General features: G+C 42.3%; 1 protein-coding gene across 2 annotated transcripts in view; it reads left to right on the forward strand.

Annotated features, from left to right (window-relative positions):
• arid1b (AT-rich interactive domain 1B) overlaps positions 1-21266 on the forward strand; it is a 200337-nt gene extending 179071 nt beyond the window's left edge. Inside the window, exons 13-22 of one of the 2 annotated variants that reach the window (XM_061696435.1) lie at positions 556-771; positions 3746-3968; positions 10111-10252; positions 11788-11957; positions 14952-15075; positions 15871-15987; positions 16093-16168; positions 16682-17423; positions 17926-18056; positions 18237-21266. In XM_061696435.1, the coding sequence (XP_061552419.1) occupies positions 556-771; positions 3746-3968; positions 10111-10252; positions 11788-11957; positions 14952-15075; positions 15871-15987; positions 16093-16168; positions 16682-17423; positions 17926-18056; positions 18237-19994 (3699 nt within the window). In that variant the 3' untranslated portion in view covers positions 19995-21266. The remainder of the gene's footprint in view (positions 1-555; positions 772-3745; positions 3969-10110; positions 10253-11787; positions 11958-14951; positions 15076-15870; positions 15988-16092; positions 16169-16681; positions 17424-17925; positions 18057-18236) is intronic. The other variant, XM_061696436.1, reaches the window with a different exon arrangement.
• Positions 21267-25725: the final 4459 nt, after the last annotated feature.

A 25725-nucleotide genomic window follows, 5' to 3' on the forward strand; every position in this document is an offset into this window, starting at 1 on the left:
ACAAACACAAAAACAATTTTAGGCCATGCCACAATGAACCAAATTGTGAATGTGCTGACAATGTATGAACAAAATTATTTTAACAAACTGTGTGTTTTCATACGACTATATAACCGAGAGCCTTGTTTTCTATGTGTAAATATGCGATGAAACGTAATGACTCCCATGGGAAGAGAGAATTGTTCAAGTACAAGGTACAGCAAATAGACTGTGTAATTGCCTGTATGTAGTTCATATGAAATAGTATGGTTCATTTAAGAGGCGAGAGCTATGAACATTCTAATTGTTGTAGGAATCTAAATAAGAGCTATATACATTAACTACCTCATGAGACTCATTGTATATATTATCGCAAAATGTTATGTTGTATGAAATCTACAGATCACATGAATTTATTTTTCAATACCCCTTTTGAACTCCATTATATATATATATATATATATATATATATATATATATTCAGCATGTATATGTATATATATACATATATTTAATTGTATGTATGTATGTATTTATTTTATTTTATTTTAATGTATTTTTTTTTTTTTTTTACAGAAAGCCAACCCAAACTCGTCATCGTCCAGTGGTGATCGAATCTTGCGACTATACGAACTGGGTTTGGAGCCAGAGAGGCGGCTCTGGGTGGAGCGCTATCTCTCCTTCATGGAGGTGAGAGGAACTCCTGTTTCCCAGTTGCCTATTGTGGGGAAGAAGCCTCTGGATCTCTGGAAGCTCTACATTGCTGTTCGGGAGATTGGAGGCCTTGCCATGGTAACTATTGTTAGGCTTGGGATCACATTTGATGACAAACCCCATCACAGACTTGATGTAAAAGTGTACTCAATTGAATCAAATTTAGAAATCCTCTAGCAATATCTCACCATGAAATAACAGTATATGTAAATAAAATATGCTGTGTGTCATTTAGGTCTCAAAATGCACTGCACCTGAGCAAGAGAAGGACTTTCAACTTTGTAGTTACTATGAGTTACTACAAATATGTTGATTAATGAAGCCATATGTCATCACTTAATAAAATTCACTCATTGACCACCTCTTTACGTACAATGTAACGAGCTAATCCAATACACCGGCAATGTACTTATTATGGTGGCTGTGTGTCTTTCACAAGTGTGAAGAGCTGGACTGCCACATACTGCATATTTTTGGTTGGTTAGAACAGCGATTCAAACCACTGTGCCACAACACATTAGTGTGCCGCAACACATTAGTGTGCCGTGAGAGACTTGTCAGGTGGGCTGTGAAAATTTGTCTATAGACTATTATAGTTTCTTGGCTGGATTATGTAACTCTGTTGAGCAAAAAAAGTTAAAAACAAGGAATTGGCTCTCTCCTTCAAATTAAGGGGAAACATATATAACGGTGGATGGTGTTCTTTACGCGGATGGCTGCATGAGTGAGCTTGAAAAACTCCACGTACGTCACATCACCATTCTCACCAAGTCATCAGATAAATTGATCACCTCTTATATTTTTATTTGATTGTCCATCCATCCATTTCCTTTACCGCTTATCCTCACTAGGGTCGCGGGCGTGCTGGAGCCTATCCCAGCTATCTTCGGGCGGGAGGCAGGGCACACCCTGAACCGGTCGCCAGCCAATCGCAGGGCACACAAAACAAACAACCATTCACACTCACAATCACACCTACAGGCAATTTAGAGTCTCCAATCAACCTATCAATCAAGCTCCAATCAAGCTCTATTAACGTCCACATTATTATAAGTATTTATGGAATTAGTTGTTCAACTTTCATAAAACAGCATTTTAAAAACTTAACGTTGCTTTGGCTTCTGGGTAAATCTCTGATAGCGAGGTGCCATGTTGTAACGATGCTCACCCGCCAATTATAGCAGAATTAGCTTATATTACTGTAAATGACACTTGGCTGGCCCAATCACGTTATTTAGACGTTTTAACAACAAGATTAGCTTTTCCTCCAGCCTGCCAAATGCAGTGTGCAATGACGATTTTCTGTGAAATAACTGGTTATGACCACTTTGTATTTAAAAGCCTCACGGCCAGTGCTTTTCAAAGAACTTATTTCAAACATTTCACTTTTACTTTGACAAAGTCTATTTAATATGATCCACAGTTGGAACATTAACACTGTGCTTACATACAGAAAAGAAAAACTGTACTTCCATCCATCCATCCATTTTCCGCTTATCCTCACTAGGGTCGCAGGCGTGCTGGAGCCTATCCCAGCTATCTTCGGGCGGTAGGCGGGGTACACCCCGAACCAATCGGCAGCCAATGGCAGGGCACATAGAAACAAACAACCATTCGCACTCACATTCACACCTACGGGTAATTTAGAGTTTTTGGGACGTGGGAGGAAACCGGAGTGCCCGGAGAAAACCCACCCAGGCACGGGGAGAACATGCAAACTCCACACAGGGATTTGAACCCCGGTCCCCAGAACTGTGAGGCGGATATGCTAACCAGTCGTTCACCGTACCGACTTATTTGATTGTACATTCCAAAAAATACATCGAACCGGTAACTCTTCGTGCTCAGCCGACCGAGGTGCGCATTGAGGCAGTCACGGGCGAGCGGGATGAACTGGTCTCTTTCTGGTTATTTTGTGTTGTCCCAGTTTAGTGAGCTGGGGGCGTTTCTTTTTCCAGAAATGCAAGGGCAGGGAGCAGGGTGGGAACGGGGACTAAAATGAGGCTACATTCAAATCCTTCTAGCATTTTGAAAACTACATATATACCTTTATTTGATCTGCAAATTATTATTTGTGTATTTCTTTCTTCAATTCTTGTATAGTATACTCACTTTGTGTTCAATTAAACAGGTTTAGGTTTCACACTGAGTAAGTACATTTGTGAGGACATTGAAACGAGATCATCATTATTATTTCAGTACATATACTGTTTGTGGCATTTTTTGGTGTCCCGTAAGATTTGTCTGATGTAATATGGCTTCATAAAAGTTGGGAAACATGGGTTAAAAATACTTGAGATTTTTAATTGTAGTTTAACACCACCATACACTACAATAATACAAACCCCAATTCCAATAAAGGTGGGATGTTTTGTAAACAAAATATCATCATCATTATCTGTGAAGGTACCATTATTGCTGAAAGACACATACAGGTTGTGGAGCAAAATATGCTGCCATCCAAGCAACGGCTTTTTCAGGGACGTCCCAGGTTGTTCGAGCAAGACAATGTATAGCCACATTTTGCATGATACATCACCATGACTTTGTAGTAAAAGAGTGTACCACTCGACTGGGCTGCAAGCAGTCCAGACCTGTCTCCATTGAAAATGTGTGCAGCATTATGAAGCACAAAATACAACAATTGAGACCCTGGACTGTTAAGCAACTGAAGTTGTACATCAAACAAGAATGGGTAAGAATTCCACTGTCCTCAGTTCCCAAACGCTTGATTGTTTTTAAAAGGAAAGGTGAGGTAACACAGTGGTAAACAAAAAGGAAAGGTGAGGTAACACAGTGGTAAACATGACCCGGTCCCAGATTTTTGGGAACATGGTGCCTGCATGAAATTCAAAATGAGAGAGTATTTGCAAAAAAAACAATAACGTTCATCAGTTTGAATATTAAATATCTTTGTAGTGTATTCAATTGAATACAGGTCCAAAAGGATTTGCAATTCATTGTAATCTGTTTTTATTTACATTGTACCCAACGTCTCAACTTAATTGGAGTTGGTAGATGGCATAAAGCAACATTTTGTCACCCTCCACAGGTAAATAAGAACAAGAAGTGGCGCGAGCTCTCCACCACACTGAGCGTGGGAACATCGAGCAACTCGGCCAGCTCGCTTAAGAAGCACTATATCCAGTACCTGTTTGCCTATGAGTGCAAAATGGAGCGAGGTGAAGAGCCACCAGCAGACAGCAGCAGCAGTAGTGGAAGCGTGACTGCAGGGGACAGCAGGAAACAGGTCAAGATCCAGCCTCCCTCACCTGGTAAGGCTTGTTTGTTTGTCACCGTTTTCAGCCTCTTTCCCACCTGCATGCAACCAGATCAAGCTACAGGTGTCAGTGATGTTGAAACTAGTTGCTCCACTTCTGCAGCGTAGTCAAGACACATCACTGAGTACATAAATGCTGAAACCTACTTCTTCTTTTACTTTTGGCTTGTCCCATTAAGTCACCACAACATGCCATCCTTTTCCATGTAAGCCTATCTCCTGCTTCCTCCTCTCTAACACCAAAAGCCCTCATGTCTTCCCTCACGACATCCATCAACCTTCTCTTTGGTCTTCCTCTAGCTCTCTTGCCTGGCAGCTCCATCCTCATCACCCTTCTTCCAACATACTCATTATCAATCCTCTGGACATGTCCAAACCATCGAAGTCTGCTCTTTCTAACTTTGCCTCCAAAACATCCAACCTTGGCTGTCCCTCTGATGATGATGATTTTATCCAACCTGCTCACTCCTAGAGAGAACCTCAACATCTTCATTTCTGCCACCTCCTGCTCTGCTTCCTGTTGTCTCTTCAGTGCCACTGTCTCTAATCCATACACCATGGCTGGCCTCACCACTGTCTGACAAATGTTGCGCTTCCTCCTAGGCGAGTCTTCTGTCGCATAACACAGCTGACAACTTCCGCCTGGCTATTCTTCATTCTTCTCCTTTCCAGTGCATGCCTCCACCTTTCTAACTGTACCTCCACCTGCTCCCTGCTTTCACTGCAGATCACAAAGTCATCTGCGAACATCATGGTCCATGGGGACTCCAGTCTAACCTCATCTCTCAGCCTATCCATCACCACTGCAAACAGGAAGGGGCTCGACAGTTGTGTGTAATTGTACTGTGTTCTTTTATTTATACTTTTGTTTACTTCTATGTATACTGTGTTCTTTATATGATACATGATAATATTATACAGGCTTTGCATATTCAATATATTAACACGATAAAAGAAGGTAGCTATCAACAATTGCAAAGCTATTTAGTAAGAAATGTACTGTAATTGTTTCCCACCAGGGGATACGTGCAATTCATAGCAGTCTCTGATTTTTTTGTTTGTGCTGGGATCAAGTTAAACAAAAATATAAGTTGACTATGGATGGAAATTTTCCCTTGCTGATTTGTTGAGAGAGACAGTGGTGGAGCCGAAAACTGTGCACCTGTCTCTCTTTCTTTCTTTCTTTCTTTCTTTCTTTCTTTCTTTCTTTCTTTCTTTCTTTCTTTCTCTTTCCCTCCCCTACCCTCCCACTCATTCACTCTCACTGTCTCGCTTTCTGTTTGTCTCCTTGCCTCTCTGTCTGTCTCTCTCTCTCTGTCACTCTGTCTATCTTCAATTTAGTCTGCAACCCAACCAGTTGAGGCAGACGGTCGCCCCACACTGTGTCTGAGGTCTGCTTGAGGTTTCCTTACCTGCGTCGCCTGGCTCATGTGGGGTTCAGTGGGTCTTTGAATGAGTTCAGAGTAAGGTCGTAAACTTACTCCATGTTTAAAATGGCCTGAGACCACTTCTGTTGTAATTTGGCACTATATAAATAAAATGTAATTGAATTGAACAGTACTTGAGATCTCAACATGGGCCTAAAGTCACTTTCTTCACCTCTGATGAAGTTATGATTCAAAGTCAAAAGGCAATTCACAGTTTTATTGAAGCTGACCTTGTTACTGGAACCTATAGTTGATTTGTTGAACAACTTTGATTGTATATACCTGTATACTTAAGTACAGTATCTTTAACAATGGCGACTGGCTAGTGCTATAGTGAATATATTGTGGTGGTCGACGACTGTGCATTTCCATTGGAAACTAAGATTTCACTGAAATCTCTGAAGGTGAGATCTCACCTTTGAGATTTCAGAGACATGAGACATGAACTTAAAATAAAACCCCAAAGTGCAAAGTAATAGAATATGAAAAATATCTGCTTTCAGGGAGGCACTTCAGAGCCAATGAGATACTGTAAGTAGAGAACACAAACTTGATGAGACAATTATCCATTTAATGAAGGTCAGGTACGATGCCATCCCTTTTGAACCTCAAGCCTGTGACTTGCCTTTCTTGGATTACTGTGATTGAGGTTAAGGGAGAAGGTTGTGTTTGGGTGACTTTGTTTAGATATGCACACTGTCTATGAACAATTATGACATGTGGATCAGGAGAGGAAAGGAAAGAAGGCAGTTGGTGCTTTAAGGTCACGCCTCTAATTTGCAACCGAGATGAGCAAGGTGACCCCGGCTTTTCAAAAGAACATAGGAGTACTTCACTGGCATGAGATACCGTAGATTGCTTTTCCTGCTTCCTGGAAAAGAGCCTTGGCCTGCATTTGCACATAAAATTACAGATACTGCACCGCACACATGGACCAGACTCAAACACATACAGTATGGCTGAATAGATGTTCTCTTGTGTTTATGATGCATCATACTGTACTTCAACCTCATCTCTGATGTCTTGTCCTGAAGTATACAAAAGTCTAATTATCTAATGGGACTATCAGAGTTAATGACTCCCTGTGTAGCTTGGACCACCTGCCTGACATAAAACATAAATCTCACTATTCATCTAGCTCATTAAGTTGACCAACATGCTCTTGTAAGTTGGAACGTTTAGTCGAAAAAGCTCCAGTCGTTGCTTTGTCCTCAGCAATCATCCAGTATACCATCATAACTGCTACAAATGATGGGGAAAAAGATACTAAAATAATGATGTTTAATATTTGCAAGAGCCGCAACACTGCCACCACTGTCTTTTATATTGATGAACAAGCCAGGACAACAACTTTCTGCTGTGTGCAGTACATTGGTTACACTGAAATAGTCCGACATTGTTTACTACGCAACATGATGACAACATCATGGAAGTGGTCTGAATAACTTTTATATCCAAAAGAGGGAGATCCCACAAAAAAGTTTGGGAACCACTAAAGGTTTGGTAATCGTAGTGGGTGCTCGGGAACAAACCAAAAATCACAACAACAAAATTGTTCCCTGCATCAACTTTAATGAAAGTAAGAATGTTTGTGATAGTTATTGTGTCAAAAGTATTTTCATTCGATGTGATTGTGACTTGTACACGACATAATTTTTCACCTACATCATGAGCCATCTGCCCTCCAGAGACCCTGCCAGGCTATTTATAGACTTGACAGAGCAATGATGTCACAGAGGGAGTGTGTCCAGCGGGCTAGTAGGGGGGAGAGAGAGTACGTGATTAATGAGGGGTGGAATGTAAAACGTAAACAAACCTGACCTCGTCGTCACCTTTAATTCACAAAAGTGACTCGGCTAACTGACTCCCACCCATAAACCCCTCCTCTATGCCACATCCCAGTGGATTATGTCACCCGCTGACAGACGCACACACATGCACACCCACACACACGAAATGTCAACCACATGACTCAAACGCGCACATTTGTTTTCTCCACTGTCATTCTTCCCCCCCCCTAAATGTGGAGCAAAAGGGCACTTGAGTTCACATTTTTGTCCATCTCCGCTGCCCCTTCTTACACCCCAGCAGAATATTATGCATCTGCCTGTCTGCTCTTGAAGAATAGCAAACTTGCAAACCTTGGTTAAAGCTGCCATTGTTAACATGTTGTAAGTCCGCTTGCTTCTCTTCTGAGGACGGGGGAGGTGATTGCCAGATTTTCTTGACACTTCTACCTCGCCCATCATTATGATATAACCATCTCTCCCTCTATTTTAGCCTCTTATTCCTTCTTTCCCTCTGTCTCCTACCATGTAGAGGCAGGGGACGTCATTGAATAATTTAGAATTAGTATGAATTTTTTAAGTCTGTGTTTTTTTCCTATCGGAAACGTGTGATGCATTAATAGGCCACTGAGGCTGTTCCAGTGGAAGGCTTCTTACGCTAAATGCTCATTAGGCTGTTTTCATATACTCTTTGTCTTTGTCATCTTTTTAGTAGAACGGTCCTTATTTTCCATTAAACTTGCTTCAGGGAATTTGTATCCCTTGGTTTTATGAGCTTGTGTTACCAGCCTCTTGTGTCTCTTTACTCCTAGAATTCACAGATTTGTGGTGGTATAAGAACTAAATAGGCCAACCATCCATTTTCAACACCGCTTATCCTGGTTACCCCGCGATGGAGCCTATCCCAGCTGACTTCGGGCAAAAGGTGGACTACACCCTGATCTGGTCGCCAGTCAGTCGCAGGGCACATATAGACATGGACAACCATTACTGACCCCATAACATCTTTGACATCTGACCTTTAAGATCAAAGCGCAGAGGAACTTCAGGTGGTCAGTGTGTGGACTGCCTGGGCATGAGTTATGGGCAATAGCAGCTCTTGTATGAATTAGTATTCCCTTAGAACTACCGCACACTGTTGGACCTGATCATTGCAAAAAAAAAAAATGACTGTTGGCGACTTACCCATGCACATTGAGCGATTGGATATAGGGATACCCTGAAACAGCAAGCCTGTCTCAGTGTTTGATGCTGCACATACAGTATGTTGTATTTTTATATTTATTAAACCATAAAAGGATAGCTTAATAGTTAAGGTAGAAGCGGGTTGCTAAAGATACTGGACATGGGCAAGAATAAAAGCGAAAGTGTGGATATTTCATAAGAGGCCTGCTTGCTCCCATTCACTTCAATGTACGCAGCGAGATGTGTACCATGTACGTCAATTTTACCCACAAGCTTTGGTTTTTCATCAACTGGCACATTAGAAATTATGAATATAGTAACGTATTGTTGTAAAACACAATATTTGATACTTTATATTCTGTATTCATATAGCAGGTGTTCTGTCACCCGTTCGCTTAAAACCTATATTTTTAGCGTCAGTAAAAGCTTATTTCCATTTTTATTAGCTGTAGCCTGCGATGTTGCGACGGCGTGCACCTGCAATTTAAATTTTTAATCATGGCAAAACCGGTGGCCGATCATGAAAATTGTTGTGGAACCCCGCACGCTGCACGACAGTTCAGTCGGGTTCGGCCGCGTCGCTCGGTATGCGGCAGAATAGTGAAGTGCATCAGCGACTGTGTCATCCTTGATCTCATCCGAGGGCATTACTATAGGCACGTGTATCACAGCAGTGCCATTAATAGCGCAATTAGCCCGAGCCGAGAGTCGAACCCTGAACCTCGCGTGTTAACCGTTACTGCACCCTGCTGCCTATTAGAAATATATCTTCCTGAAATTGTATCACTTTTTCATGGAAATTCTTCATGTATGCATGGTTAGAAGTCTAAACCTGATTGAGCATTTGGCAGCATCTTAAATTGTATGTGGAAAAAATTCCCATTTAGCACATTCAATATATAGTACAGTATCTGCCACATCTCATTAGACCAGGTTGTCATCTGTTTTGCGGATGTAGGATCGTATTAGCTAAAAGGAGGCAAAATGTCATCTAGATGCTTCAGGATCAACAAAACAAAATGTCAAAATTCAGCTCCCAGTATAATTTTGAAGGGAAACGAGTGCTCAAACATAACAAGATGCCAGCAAATCTTGCCAGGCTTCAGTTTATTGAGCATTGACAGATTTAACTCCAAAATTCATGGTGTGTACATAATTTGTTAAGTTTTTCCTTTACAGCAGTTAACGTAATGTAAAGTATATCGATGTATCATTTATAGGACGAGGGCTATGCATGAAGCCAGTGAGACTTCAGAAGCTTCAATCTTTGCTATAACTTCATGTCAATTAATTGAAAATATTGTTTTGAAATTAGAAGAAATTGCAATCAGTGGAACAGCGTGTGGTATGATTGAAGGTTCCGTTGTGGCTTATTTTCCTTCACATGGGCCCAAAGATCCTTGCCTTTCCTGCCAATAAATATATCTTTGCTGTTTTTATCTGCCCTTCTCTTCCTCCATTGGTCCCACATTAACCGCCATGTTGTTCCCATACACTGATGCCCATATGTGGTCTGTTTTCTTCGGCTCACTTCTCATGTAGGTCATTACTCCCAGCGCTTTGGCCTCAATTCCAAAGTATTCTCTCGAATACAGAACCTCTGTACAGCCAAAGCCATTGTTAGGAGTTCTGTGGACAAGCAAGCTGACTTACAGTTCTAGTATTTATTTACCATTAAGTTTGTGACATACTGTAACTAAAGCTACAATTATAACATCCTATCATTTCTGTCTTCCAGCGAACTCAGGCGGCTCCCTCCAAGGTCCACAGACACCCCAATCTTCAGGCAGCAGCTCCACTGTGGAAGGTGCAGGGGACCTCTTACCCCCCACCCGTGCCACCACCCCTCCTGGACAGGCCACACCTGTGCATCAAAACAGGTACCCTAAATCATATTTCACTATTTCTACACATCTAATGACCCTATTATTTGTAGCTAGATTGACTTTTCATTCAATACATTTGACATTTTATGTATCCATTGTCCGTGTAAAATATCTTTAGACATTTTCAAATTGATGCGTATCTTTGGAAAGGTGGGGGAGTTGATTTACAGACCGAAAGGTCACGCGAGACAGATGTGAGGAATCCTGTAGTACACTTGATCACTTGTGATTTGAAGATGAAGTAAAGCTCATGTTTTATTCCACTTCCACAAAGGACATACCTTTTCATGTGCTCCTTGATTTTGCGAGCAAGTAACGGTGCCATCAATAAAATAAATGTTTTAAAGGTGCATCAGGGCAGCAGATAGTTTTACAAGCTTGACACAAACAATGCAATAAAAACACAATTAGACAATCACAATTGTCATTGTCAGCCGTAAAGGGGTCTCATGGGCTTTCTAAGATTTTGTGGGTCCATAATGCTCTCAGAAAATAAAATGTGGACCGAATATTTTATGTCAATCTGTTTCACACATGCCTGCACGGTGCAAAACTGGTTAGCACATCTGCCGCACAGTTCTGGGGACCGGGTTTCAAATCCCGGCCCCGCCTATGTGGAGTTTGCATGTTCTCCGGCCACTCCGGTTTCCTCCCACATCCCCAAAAAACATGCGTGGTAGGTTGATTGAGGACTCTAAATTGCCCGTAGGTGTAAATGTGAGTTTGAATGCTTTTTTGTTTCTATGTGCGCTACGATTGGCTTGCGACCAGTTCAGGGTGTACCCGCCTCCCGCCCGAAGATAGCTGGGATAGGCTCAAGCAGCCCGCGACCCTAGTGAGGATAAGCGGTAAAGAAAATGGATGGATGATGGATGTTTCACACATGGCGGCACGGTGGCCGACTGGTTAGCACATCTGCCTCCCACATCCCAAAAACATGCGTGGTAGGTTGACTGAAGACTCTAAATTGCCCGTAGGTGTGAATGTGAGTGCGAATGGTTGTTTGTTTATATGTGCCCTGTGATTGGCTGGCGACCAGTTCAGGGTGTACCGCGCCTCTCGCCCGAAAATAGCTGGGATAGGCTCCAGCACACCCGCGACCCTTGTGAAGATAAGCGGTACAGAAAATGGATGGATGGATGTTTCACACATTATGTGTTTTGTTAGTTCAACACAAAAATATAAAGATGACCCAATATAATTTTTCGTGAGTAAACAAAATAAAATTGTGACAGGCTGACATACAAATATTAAGTATTAACTTATTTTAATTATGTTATTATTAATTAGTTTAGGTCACTGATGGTGTAGTGGTACAGTGGTAGTGGTCCTGTGACTGACTGGCGACCAGTTGAGGGTGTAGTCCGTCTTTCGCCCGAAGTCACCTGGGATAGGCTCCAGCGACCCTAACCAGGATAAACCGTGTTGAAAATGGATGGATGAGTTCACATTTCTCACACAGCTCCTTCCTCCTCCCCTTTTACTACTCTCCTCATTGTCCCTCCATTCCTATCCCCTCCCTTTTCCAGGAGCAGCGTGAGTGTGCAGGATCCCTTCTCAGAGGTCAGCGACCCAGCCTTCCAGAAGCGTGCTGCCTCTCTGCCACCCTCTGCTCCATACCAGCAGGGCCTCGGCATGCCAGACATGATGATGCGGATGCAATATGATGCCAAGGACCCCTTCGCTGGCATGAGGAAGAGTGAGTGAGGCCAACACAAAGCCCTGGCTTGTGAAACTAGTCATGTAGTCATAAAATCAACTGTTATGTACATTTTCATCGTTTTATAAAATCGTTCATATTAGTCCAGAATTTCTTTTCTTTCTTGTTTTATGTTTTCTTTTTTTCGTTTTTTTTTTTTTTTTTTACAAAATTATTCAAAAGGGACTTTACCACTGCAGGAATCATCGCAGGAATTTCCCTAGCTACCCTGGTAGCTTGAGTTCCCCCTGTGTCCCCACCTAAAAAAATTACCAGGGTACGGAAGGTTCCCCCTGGATTATTTAGTTCCTCGTGGCAGATAGGGTCTTCCTAGAGCTACGAGGAACTCTTTTTGGGTGCTGGCAAACGCTGACTGTTGACAGACCTCTGTAGGCGTTTACATTTTCATTCACAGAGCCGCCATTACGCAGCAGTACGCAAGGCTCAAAATAAGAGGATTAAAATACAGAAAAAGCAAAACTTCGCTAAAGAGCGGAGGTCCAAGCCCAAGCGGGCATGTGCGTCTTCCTCTGCCGGGGCTGAGGAGCGCGAGGCTTCCAAACACCGATCTTTACATTTTCCCGCCGAGCTGCACTCGGTGGACAAGGAGCAGGCTGGCTCTGTGCTTACCGAAGTCCGCCGGGAGGTCTGCCGCTGGAGGAAGGTCCACTGCTGCCCAACTCGGTCCCGCTAAGGAGCGGAGGTCCAAGCCCAAGTGGACGTTTGGGTCTTCCTTGGTCTGCCTGAGGGGACGAACCGGCGTGAGGCTGGCTAGTGGGGACGCTCTGATGGTCTAATTAAGTCTGTCACGGGGAATTGTTTTTTTAAAAAACTTTTATTCATAAATGTTTTGGTTTTTTTCATGCAAACACATTTACCAACCCAAAAACTTCACACTGCTGTTTTTAAAAACCGACTAAGAGCTGTCCATGAGTCATGTATTTATTTATTTTTTTAACCTTAGCCAGGTAAACCAGGTAAACTCCTTACCTCAAAGACTGTCTGAAGTCAGGTTGGCATTGCAAATGAGAATTAGTTCTCAATTGCCTCACCTGGATAAAGGGTTCGGTTTTAAAGGTATAAAAAAAATTGAAATTTAGATTAAGATATAAAATAAGAGGCGGCATGGGGGCTGACTGGTTTGCATGTTCTCCCCGTGCCTGCGTGGTTTTTCTCCGGGCACTCCGGTTTCCTCCCAAACCCCAAAAACATGCATGGTAGGTTAATTGAAAACTCTAAATTGCCCGCTGGTGTGAATGGTTGTTTGTTTATATGTGCCCTGCGATTGGCCGGTGACCAGTCCAGGGTGTACCCGACCTCTCGCCCAGAGTCAGCTGCGATTGGCTCCAGCACCCCCGCGACCCGCGTGAGGATAAGCGGTACAGAAGATGAATGAATGACTGATTATAAAATACCAGCATTTTTTCAGATCCAGTCAGTGTCAGTCATGAGCAACATCAGCCTCATTTGCTGAAGCTACCCTGAAGTAATAAGTGTGATGGAAACACAAACCACATGGTCCACAGGAACCTTTTGCTACCAGGAACTCAAACGTTCCTGGGCAGGTTGGTGGAAAAGCCCGTAATCAACCACAGCAAAGTGAGTCTAATCAACATCAAATTTCTGAACATTGTTCATGGTTAGAAAATGTATTATAAATAAATTGTCTTGCTGTTAGCAAGATTGCCCCAGACAAAATTCCATGGTCAAACTGATTAACAATAAAGGAATTAATTCAGTTCAATACAGGTTACCACACCCCCCTCCATTAACTACATAAGCTGCTTCGGTGGACTTGTAGCTGAGGATTCGCCTCATCATAACTAGTTTATCTTTTTCATCATCCCCCTTCCAACTTCTCATGCTTTCCACCTTGCTGTGGAAAACGTGTGGACCAGTTCGTATGATTCATACTTCAAAACAAACTCTGAAACCTAAATAGGAACGGAGTTTGAATGAATGATAAGAGACATAAGTTGCATTCCCGGTGCCATCGTGTTTTATCACATCCATCTCACAGATCTGACATTATGAGTTCAACTCTCGTCTCTAGCCTTCTTGTCTGGGATTTGCATGTTTACCCTATGCTTTTGTAGGTTTTCTCCTCCCAGATTTCCAAAAACATGCATATTAGGTTAATTGAAGACTCTAAATTGTCAATAGGTGTTTTGAACGGTTGTTTTTCTATGTGCCCTGTGATTGACTGGACACTAGTCCAGGGTTTACTTCGCCTCTCACCCAAAATCAGTTGGCATAGGCCCATAACCCTAATGAGGACAAGCATTATAGAAAATAAATGGATGGATTGATGCATGACTGGATGGATGGACCTGCGTAGTGACCTGCCTAATAACAGAATAAGATCCAGAGAATTGTATTGATTCTCGTTGGACAATTAAGGGAGCAGAATGTGACAGTTATTTAGACAGTTTACAACACACAAATCCATCCATCCATTTTCCGTACCGCTTATCCTCACGAAGGCTCGCGGGTGTGCTGGAGCTTATCCCAGCTATCTTCGGGCGAGAGGCGGGGTACACCCTGAACTGGTTGCCAGCCAGTCGCAGGGCAGTACAAAAATAGAAGAAGAAATATACAGGAAAATATACAGCATGTATTTGCATTATTGAACCGTGTATTATAGAATAAGCAATAGTGTCTCGTCGTCCTTATGGCTCATTAGAGGTCAGAGTTCTGAGAGTTCAGGAGAAGAACAGCCTGGAGGTCGAAGGTGGTTCTTTACTGGGTGCTGGAGTCCAAAAGCAGTCGTAACCAATGAGTAAGTCGAAACTGGTGAATAACTACAAGGGAATGTTGCCACCTGCTGGCCTGCAAAGGCCACGACTCAATAGTGAAACACATTTTAGGTCACAATTGCACATTATACATTTTTATCATAATGCATGATAAAATATTTTGCTCAGAGTATCTACATTCTTACATATGTGACATACTCGTATACATATATTTTCCTCTTTGGATTGTCCCCCTCAGTGGCAGGTGCTGATCCCTACATGCCTGGCCAGATGCCGCCTGGAGGTGTGCAGGACTTGTACGGACGGCCCCCAACAGCCCTTAGCATGAGTCAACGCTCACAGTACTATGGCTATGACAGGAGGTGAGCATTAGAGCCATACCTAGATGTTAGAAGAAATCCTGCTATGTCATGGAAATTCTTTGTGAGGATGGACAAGTGGAAACTGTAAATTTGAACGATGGTTGACTCAATCAAATCTTTCCCACAGAGAACAAAAGAAATTCTTGAATTCTAGGATCAAAATGTCACCTCCATAAATTATGGCATAATGGTATTAATGATTAATTGTACAGGTTTTTACCATTTTAGAACTCTTACCTGTTTTACAAGTGTATAAAAATGTTTTAAAACAAAGGCTAAAAACGAATGTTGATGAGATGTGCAGACTTGGTCATGAAAAAGGAGTTTTTATTACTTGTGCTTAGGAGGTGAGTTTCTTCACAATACAAAACAGATGACTTTTCTTTTATTATTTTTGTCAATGAAGCCAGAATCTACTCAGGAGCCAGGACAAAGAAATGTAGAGTGTCACAATAATTTTCTGTGTCATCACCACATTTTTCCTCTTTGGCGTCACCAACAGCTTTCTGTGGTGGTGTCACACAAAGACTGAAAAATACTAAATATACAAAAGATTTGTGGAGTTAATCCTTTATATTAATTACCCAGAAGTCAGAAAAGATATGCTAAAGTCGTCATGCCTGACACTGGTTCCACCTCTGGAGTTTTGTGCAACTTTAGAGCAACTTTATTTTTTCCCCTGAAAAAATCATAGTCATATTCCAAGGTTGACTATGACCTCAGGTTCATTTAACTTTGGAGCATCCACTGTCTGTCAGTAGAGGCATAAAAATGGAATTGTTGTTTAATCTGCAGACCGGACCACTTGATGGGGATGGAGGGAAGCATGGGTCCCCCTGGTAGTCAGAACAGCATGGCACCTCACAGTGAGGGTAGCGTGTATTCTCCCAGCAGATACCCTTCACATCAGAGGTCAGAACCTGTCTGTGATGTGTCGTAGTTTCCTCATGTGTTGCGTTTTTTGTGCCTATCTAGAAAGCAGTGAGTGTTCCATTGCTGTTTTGTTTTATTTTTAAGACATGATGGCTACAGTCCGCAGTATCCTGGCATGCCATACGGGATGCATCCTTCTGGCATGTACCAGCAGCAACAGGTGAGCCGCAGATGGTGTTTAAAATGCTTTGTATTCCATAATGAGATCCAACCAAATGATAACTACTGGAGCTGGTTCTCCTGATTAATGCCAGTTCAGTCGCACTGACTCAAAATCAGCCACTGGTGGCCACAACATGAGACGTACCTGCATATCTAATGTGATCCCAATAGAATAATATGTTAATTACTTATTTATTCTGTACAAGAAGTGTATTGCATTTTGTTGTATTTATAAAATATTGTTAAATTAATAGTCAACAAAACTTGAGCATTAAAATATTTTTATGAAAGTGATCATCTTTTTTTTTTCTTAAGTGACTGAATAGTTTTGTCTGTGGATTTTTCGTAGTTTTCACTTTTCATGTTCTTTTTATTTTTAGTTTAACTTTATCTACATTATACACACACAATTTTTTAGTTATAAAATTACTCTCAATAAAATTACATGAAAATGATTTGAAATAATCATCTGTTGAAAGAATATTGCTAACAACATCCACCTTTGCTTCAGCAGAGCTACAAACGGTCCATGGACGGTGTGTATGGTCCTCCACCCAAGAGGCATGAGAGTGACATGTATGGTTTGCAGTATTCCAACCAGCAGGCAGACATGTATAACCAGTATGGCGGGGGTTATTCAGGCCCAGATCACAGACCCATCCAAGGACAGTTCCCTTACCCCTACCCCCGCGATCGTATGGGTTCTTCAATGCCAAGCCAGCATGGAATGATGGGTGGGGTACCTCCTCCTAACCACAACATTGATGGTCCCAACATGTGGCCATCCAGGACAGACCTCGGTTATCCCTATCCCAATCGACAAGGACATCCATCCCAAATGCCCGCTTATGGTTCGATTGGCAGAGAAGACATGGATGGGCGGCCGGGGCAGGATCAATGGCATCGGCAGTCTCCTTATATGTCATCATCAGTCGGTATGCCGCCCTTTTCATCGCGCCACCCGCCTTCATCTTACTCCAATTCACAATCCATGGCAAACCACCCACCTAGAGCCCCCAGTCCAGGAGCTTTCCAGCGTTCCTTGGACTCTCGTGTGTCACCTAGCAAAGCAGCTTTCCTATCAGCCATGAAGATGTCAAAGCCTGGGATGTCCATGATGGGCTCTCAGGGATGTGGGCCTCTGGGTCAGTTTCCCCACAGCCTGAGAAGGGACCTCAACTACCCACCAGGATCAGTGGAGGGTACCATGCCAATTCTCCGGCCTCAACGCAAGCTTACCAACAAGGACACAGGTGAGACACAGCATTCATCTCTTTATTGCATTACTTGTCCAGAATTGTAGACTAATTTATGTTTTCTGATATAGTACAATACACGAGATAAAGTAGCAAAAACCCGGAAATTTTCATTGGAAGCTTTCCATAGGAATTATTGAGTATGGCAATTAACAGGAGTCTACAGTTTACAGAAATGACGGGAATACACAATTTGCAAAATTGCACTTTGCAGAACAATCTTTAAATTTAAAAAAAAAAAAAAAGAAACAGCTATCTTACGATGGGTTAGATGGGTTAAATTCACAATTATTTCTGATCGATTCATTCATTATTCGTCAAACAATGTTTGAATGGGATAGTTTTGATAACGCTTAAAGTGGAGGTGATCTGTGTGCATGGATCTGAGTGTCTCACAGCTGATGTTTGTACATTATTATGTCCATCCATAGTTTCTGTCTGACAGTATAACCCTACCTTTGCAACCCAACTGTAATTTCTCCCATGGTTTTCATCCCAGGAATGCCTGAGGCCTGGCGTGTGATGATGTCTCTCAAATCTGGGCTCCTAGCAGAGAGCACATGGGCTCTTGACACTATCAACATTCTGCTTTATGATGACAGCACTGTTGCTTCATTTAACCTCTCCCAGGTAACGCAGTTTCTTGACAACACCTCACTGATGTCCTCCTCCCTTAAATCAAATCCGTACTGTATCTGAAACCACAAATGGAGAGCGTGTCAGAAAACTAAAAAAAGAATAATAATAATGTTTGTATCTTTCAAGACTTTTTTGCTCCCAGTTGATGTTCACATTTTTTTGTCTGTCTAGTTGCCAGGCTTCCTGGAGCTCATTGTCGAGTACTTCCGCCGTTGCTTGATTGAGATCTTTGGCATCCTGCAAGAGTTTGAAGTAAGGACGGTGACTAAGGAAATCTTGTTGGACCTCTCCTCCCACCAGAAGAAAGAAACCATCTTGGACGATGAAACCGAAATTGCGGTCCAATCCACATCTGATTCCGTCCCAATTCTGGTGGCGGCAGAGGAACTACCACAAAATACGATGAAGGAATATCTTCCTGTTATTGGAGAGCCTCTCTCAACTGATGTGAAGAAAAAACCTGATCAGTGCTTTAAAAAAGATGAAGATGACAAAGACATGAAAGCGGAGAGTAAAAATGAGTGTGATGTAGAGCTGCCTGTTGCTGAAGTGGAACCAAAACCTAAACAAGCTAGCAAATATGATAAGTTCCCCATAACCATTGTTGACCTTAGTGAAGACATAACAGATCACTTGGTTGATGAGTTCACCAGTGGGCTGCTCCACTGGCAAGCTGGTGGAGGCGACACCACGGCTCACATTCAGACATACTTCGAACCCCGCAGTGGGACACCTACCAGGGTGGAGGACAAAATGCTCAACCCAAACCAGGATGACGACGGGAAGGAACAAACTGGAAAACGTATCACGGCTACCATCGATGATGTTTTGTGCGCGCGGGTTGACGCCCTCTCGAACGCCCACCCTGCTCGCTCGCTGCCATCCTACCCTTTCAGGGTGCATCCAGATGGAGAACAGGACCACATCACCTTGCTGGAGGATGAACCACGCTGCCTGGATGAAACCCCGCTGACCACAAGATCAGCCTGGCAGGACTCATTGGCCAAACGCTGCCTCTGCATCTCCAACATTGTCCGTGGCTTGTCCTTCATCCCAGGGAACGACTCGGATATGTCGCGACATCCTGCTCTGGTTCTTCTTCTGGGCAGGCTCCTCCTGCTGCACCACCAACACCCTGAGAGGACCAGGTCGCGCCCCAGCTATCAAAGAGATGAACAGCAGGACATGGGGCTTTCAAGCAGTCAATCCGAGTGGTGGTGGGAGTGTCTGAGTCAGCTCAGAGAGAATGCAATGGTAACTCTGGCTAATATCTCAGGCCAGCTGGATCTCTCCACTTATGCCGACACCATCTGCCTCCCCATCTTGGATGGCCTCCTCCACTGGATGGTGTGCCCTTCAGCCGAAGCCCAGGAACCCTTCCCTTCGGCAGCGGCCTACTCCCAGCTCACTCCTCAGAGACTGGTTCTGGAGTGCCTTTGCAAGCTGAGCATCCAGGAAGGTAATGTGGATCTCCTCCTTGCCACACCACCTTTCAGTCGACAAGAGAAACTCTTCACGGTGCTGGTCCGCTATGTAGGTCAGCGGAAGGCCCAAGTGTACAGGGAGATGGCGGTGGCCATCACCTCCCACCTGGCACAAGGAGACCCAACCGCGGCACGTGTCATAGCCATGCAGAAAGGCAGCGTGGGTAATTTGGTAGCCTTTTTAGAGGATGGCGTCACCATGGCACAGTACCAGCATAACCCTCACAGCTTATTGCACATGGGGCACCCCCACATGGATCCACCTAGCGTGAGCATGTTGTGTAGAGCAGCTAAAGGCCTTCTGGCCATGGCCAAAGTGGGGGAGAACAAGACAGAGTTTGTGCTCTATGAAAGCAGATTGTTAGACATTTCCATTTCTTCCGTGCTTAACGCTGGAGTTGTGGCGATTATTTGCCAGGTTCTCTTTCACTTGGGGAAGTTATGACAGGAGGAGACGCAGGACTTGGTTGGAAGACATTAAGGTGGACAAGCTATTACACTTGTTTTGTTTTTTTTATTCATCAAACTGATAAAAGTTTTTTTTTATTCCACGTAAACAAAATATCCCTATGTATATATACCCTCTCAGCCCTGTAAATGTGGGTCTGGGGTTTCATTTTAATACAAATATTTAATACCTGCTGGTGTTGGATTGCTGATATTATGTTTGACATTTGTTTACTTTTTTTCCACCCAAAGCTACCAACAGATTTTGGTGCTGACTTGCGTCGAGGAGTTTCTTTTCGGTTTTATAAAAGCTAAAATAATGGTCATCTACTTTTTATTGGAGAGTATTTATTTAAAAAAAAATTGACACTGTAAAGAAGTTTGAACTTTTTGCCAGCACTTGTGGGAAAATAACACACTGAGTGTTTGATTTGAAATCTTTATGTCTCGGTCGCTGGAAGAGAACTTGTGCAATAGGACTAGAACAAGTGGTCCCTTCTATGAACCAGATGATGAAAACGCACCTGCAGCGTGTACTTTAGGCCACAAGGAGGCACCTTGCACCAGCCAATCAACTTGAGAGAAGTGCATCGGTCCAAAAGAAATGTTTAATTTATTAATCATTGCCTCAACGACTTTGGAACTTTTGTCTCATCAATGCTCGTTTCATCTTGTGTGTGTTATTTCATCACTGTATACAAACTGTACAATGGAGGCACATGGTTCTGTCTATCTCAATCAAGCATAGCAAGAGCTGGGACTATTAACATGCTTTTATTGTTGTTAAACATTTGTTATTGTTATTATGAGTATTTTGTTAATGGGGTCTGATATTTGAACATGGTAACCAATGTTTCAATATAAAAATAAATAAATAAAAGCCTGTATGCATTGTATTATAGCTGAGAAACGCTTTGGTAATCAAACGTGAAAGTGCCAGGGTGAGAGGATATATAGGTGAGGTTACGTTAGAAAACGGAACACATTTCTTTTTGTTACTGTCCTCCATTCACATCAGTGGGCATATTTTGGAATGCCCCAAAAAGAAATGTGTTTGAAACCTACAAGATGTTAAAAATGCTCATTGTAAAATTTGCCTTTTTCGTATAACTACAGTATGTCTCTTTTATCCGGTATACACATTTATACTCTGTGCTGCACATGTCACAAATAAATGTACTATGAACATCACAAAGCATCGCAGATATTGCATTATGTTCAGACAATCTACAGGCCAATAAAAGCTACTACTGATTGACTTGGTTTGCTAACACTTAAAATTACTCGTAAACATTTCTGTCTAATGGAATTATGGAGGATCTCACAAATTGAGTTCATCCGTGTCATCACAAATTTCATCTCAGCTGTCCTCAAAATTTTAATCTTCTCACAATTTTTTGGGTGGGCCATTGAGATCCAATGTACACTCGTATACAATTATTTTAATTGTCATTTGTGGCCCTGCAGCATATAGTGGATATAAAAAGTGTTAAAATGCTAGGTCTTTGTGATATTTTTTTAAAATTAGACACACACATAATTTCAAAACCATGAAGTGATTTATTACCTGAACTTAAATATTATCAAGAGAGCAGGTAACAACTGAATCAATGTGGTCAAGAAGGTATGTTTGTAAACACAAAACACTGCTCATCACCAAAATTGACACCATACCTACAATGAAGAATTGTGCTTTGGGAGCTGGGGCCTTAGACAACGTGGAAGGAATTATGAACCGTTCTAAATGTCAGCATTAGCACAAAAACTTGGGGCCTACTAGAATAGTAGAAATATATAGGGCTTAATCAGGTGGAAAAGGTTTTGAAAAACATTTTCAGGGTCCCATTTTTTTATATCACAAAGATTTGCCGTTTTAAAGGGGTCTGTACTTTTCATATCGACAGTATAAGACCTGATGCTTTTCAGCCTGTGCATTCGAGCGGATGTGACTCAGGTGGTAGAGAGAGCGGGTTGTCCGTCCCCAGTTTGAGTCCCGTCTCTGCCGTCTGTCCGCCGTCGAAGTGCTTTGGGCACTGTATGGTGTAGATAAAGTGCACGCCGTTTACCATTAATCCCATCCTGATTTAATGAATGTATTGAATAAATACCAACAGAACATATGAGATCATCAGGATAAGTTCACTCACATTCTGTTCTGTTACTCTACGACATTACAAACCCCAATTTTAATGATGTTGGGACTTTGTGTAAAATGTACAGGAAATAAAAATGGAATAAAATTATTTGGAAATCCTTTCAAATCTACAATGGGTACAGAAAGTATTCAGACCCCCTTAATTTTTTTACTCTGTTATATTGCAGGCATTTGCTAAAATAATTTTAGGTCATTTTTTTCCTCATTAAGTACACACAGCACCCCATATTGATAGAAAAAAACGGAATTGTTAAACTTTTTGCAGATTTACTAAAAAGGAAAAACTGAAATATCACACAGCCATAAGTACTGAGACCCTTTGCTGTGACACTCATATATTTAACTTGGGTGCTGTCCATTTCGTCTGATCATCCTTGAGATGGTTCTACACCTTCATTGGAGTCCAGCTGTGTTGAACTAAATGTACTATGAACATCACACTGATGTTCTGATTGGACTTGATTAGGAAAGCCACACACCTGTCTATATAAGACCTTACATCTCAGTGCATGTCAGAGCAAATGAGAATCATGAGGTCAAAGGAACTGCCTGAAGAGCTCAGAGTCAGAATTGTGGAGAGGTGCATATCTGGCCAACGTTATAAAAAAATTCTGCTGCTCTTAAATTTCATAAGAGCTCCATAATCCTTAAATGGAAGACGTTTGGGATGACCCGAATCCTTCCTGGAGGTGGCCGTCCGGCCAAACTGAGCAATCGGGGGAGAAGAGCCTTGGTGAGAGAGGTAAAGAAGAACCCAAAGATCACTGTGGCTGAGCTCCAGAGATGCAGTCAGGAGATGGGAGAAAATTCTAGAAAGTCAACCATCACTGCAGCCCTCCACCAGTCAGGGCTTTATGGCAGAGTGGCCCGATGGAAGCCTCTCCTCAGTGCAAGACACATGAAAGCCTGCATGAAGTTTTCTAAAAAAAACACCTGAAGGACTCCAAGATGGTGAGAAATAAGATTCTCTGGTCTGATGAGACCAAGATAGAGCTTTTTGGCCTTAATTCTAAGCAGTATGTGTGGCGAAAACCAGGCACTGCTTATCACCTGTCCAATACAGTCCAAACGGTGAAGCATGGTGGTGGCAGCATCATGCTGTAGTTGTGTTTTTCAGCTGCAGGGACAAGACGACTGGTTGCAATCCAAGGAAAAATGAATGCGGCTAAGTACAAGGATATCCTGGACGAAAACCTTCTCCAGAGTGCTCAGAACCTCAGACTCGGCCGAAGGTTCGCCTTCAAATAAGACAATGACCCTAAGGACACAGCTAAAATAACGAAGGAGTGGCTTCAGAACAACCCCGTGACTGTTCTTGAATGGCCCAGCCAGAGCCCTGACTTAAACCCAATTGAGCATCTCTGGAGAGACCTGAAAATGGCTGTCCACCAACATTCACCATCCCACCTGACAGAACTGGAGACGAATTGCAAGGAATGGCAGAGGATCCCCAAATCCAGGTGAGGAAAACTTGCTTCATTCCCAAAAAGACTCATGGCTGTATTAGCTCAAAACGGTGCTTCCACTAAATACTGAACAAAGGCTCTGAATACTTATGGCTATGTGATATTTCAGTTTTTCTTTTTTAATCTGCAAATATTTCAACAATTCAGTTTTTGTCTGTCAATATACGATGCTGTGCGTACATTAATGTGGAAAAAATGAACTTAAATGATTTTAGCAAATGGCTGCAAAAAAACAAAGCGTGAAAGATTTAAGTGGGATCTGAATACTTTCCGTACCCACTGTTTATCCATTTGAATGCACTACAAAGACAGAAGATATTTAATGTTCAAACTGATTGACATCACTGTTTTTTGTTGTTGTTGATGTTGTTTTGTTTTTGTTTCTGAAATATTCTCTTGCTTTGAATTTGATGCCTGCAACATGTTCCAAAAAAATATGGGACAGGGGCAACTAAAGAATGGGAAAGTTGAAAACTGCTAAAAAATCACCTGTTTGGAACATTCCACAGGTGAACAGGTTAATTGGAAACAGGTGAGTGTCATGAATGGGTATAAACGACGCCTCCCTGAAAGGCTCAATTCACAAGCAAGGATGGGGCGAGGTTCACCACTTTTGGAACAACTACGTAAGCAAATAGTTTTGTTTCTCAGCATACAATTAATTGCGAGGAAATGAGGGATTTCATCATCTACGGTCCATTATGTCATCAAAACATTCAGAGAATCAGGGGAAATCTCTGCTCATAAGCAGCAAGGCCGAAAACCAACATTGAATACCAGCAGCCTTCATTCCCTCTGGCGACACTGCATTAAAAACTGGCATCACTGTGTAAAGGAAATTGCCACTTGGGCTCAAGAACACCATTGTCAGTTAACCCAGTTCATTGCTATGTCTACAAATGCAGGTTAAAAACTCTACCATGAAAAGCGAAAGCCATATATCAACAACACCCAGAATCGCCACTGGCTTCTGTGGGTCCGAGCTCATCTAAGATTGACTGACGCAAACTGGAAAAGTGTGCAGTGGTCTGACGAGTCCACATTTCAAATTGTGTTTGGAAATCATGGAAGTCGTGTCCTTCGGGCCAGAGAGGAAAAGGACCATCTGGATTGTTATCAGAGCAAAGTCCAAAAGCCAGCGTCTGTGATCGTATGAGGGTGTGTTAGTCACCATGGCATGGGTGACTTCCACATCTGTGAAGGCACCATTGTGCTTAAAGTACAGCACATACAGGTTTTAGAACAGCATGTGCTTCCATCCAAGCAACATCTTTTTCACGGACATCCCTGCTTATTTCAGCAAGACGATGCAAAGCCACATTCTGCACGTATTACAACAGCGTGACATTTTCATAAAAGAGTGTAAGTACTAGATTGGCCTCTCAGCAGTCCATACCTGTCTACCTTTGAAAATGTGTGGCGCATTATGAAGCACAAACTACAACAACAGAGACCCTGGACTGTTGAGCAACTGAAGTTGTACACCAAATAAGAATGGGAAAGAATGCCACCTACAAAGCTTTGACGATTTGTGTTCTCGCTTCCCAAACGTCTTGTGAAAAGGAAAGGTGACATAACACAGTGATGCACAGGCCCCAGTCCCAATTTTTTGGAACATGTTGCAGGCATTAAATTCTAAATGAGTGCATATTTGCAAAAAAAAAAAAAAAACTCAGTTTATCAGTTTAAACATTACATATCTTGTCTTTGTAGTGTATTCAATTGAATAAGGATTGAAAAGCGTTAGCAAATCAGTGTATTCAGTTTGTACTTACATTTTAAACAACGTCCCAACTTCATTGGGGTTTGTAGATGTAAATTTGATTCTGTTAAAATATTATCAATACAGTACACCAGATACTATATAGGGGTGTCCCAGTGTTAAGGGGGCACTGGCAAACTCTTGCGGCTGACAGAAAAGCTCATCTGAAGCCAAGGTTCTAACTGTGAATCTTGCCTGCATGCTTAAGTCGCAATCATTAACCATTTAACCATGCTTCACAAAATAAATCATTGATAGGACTGCATCATACTAAGAGATGTGTCTCTTATTATCCCCCTCATGTAACTACATAACCACAGGTTTAAAAAACACCTCGGTCTGATGC

The sequence above is a fragment of the Phycodurus eques genome, chromosome 14, assembly GCF_024500275.1.
Source record: "Phycodurus eques isolate BA_2022a chromosome 14, UOR_Pequ_1.1, whole genome shotgun sequence".
Taxonomy (NCBI): domain Eukaryota; kingdom Metazoa; phylum Chordata; class Actinopteri; order Syngnathiformes; family Syngnathidae; genus Phycodurus; species Phycodurus eques.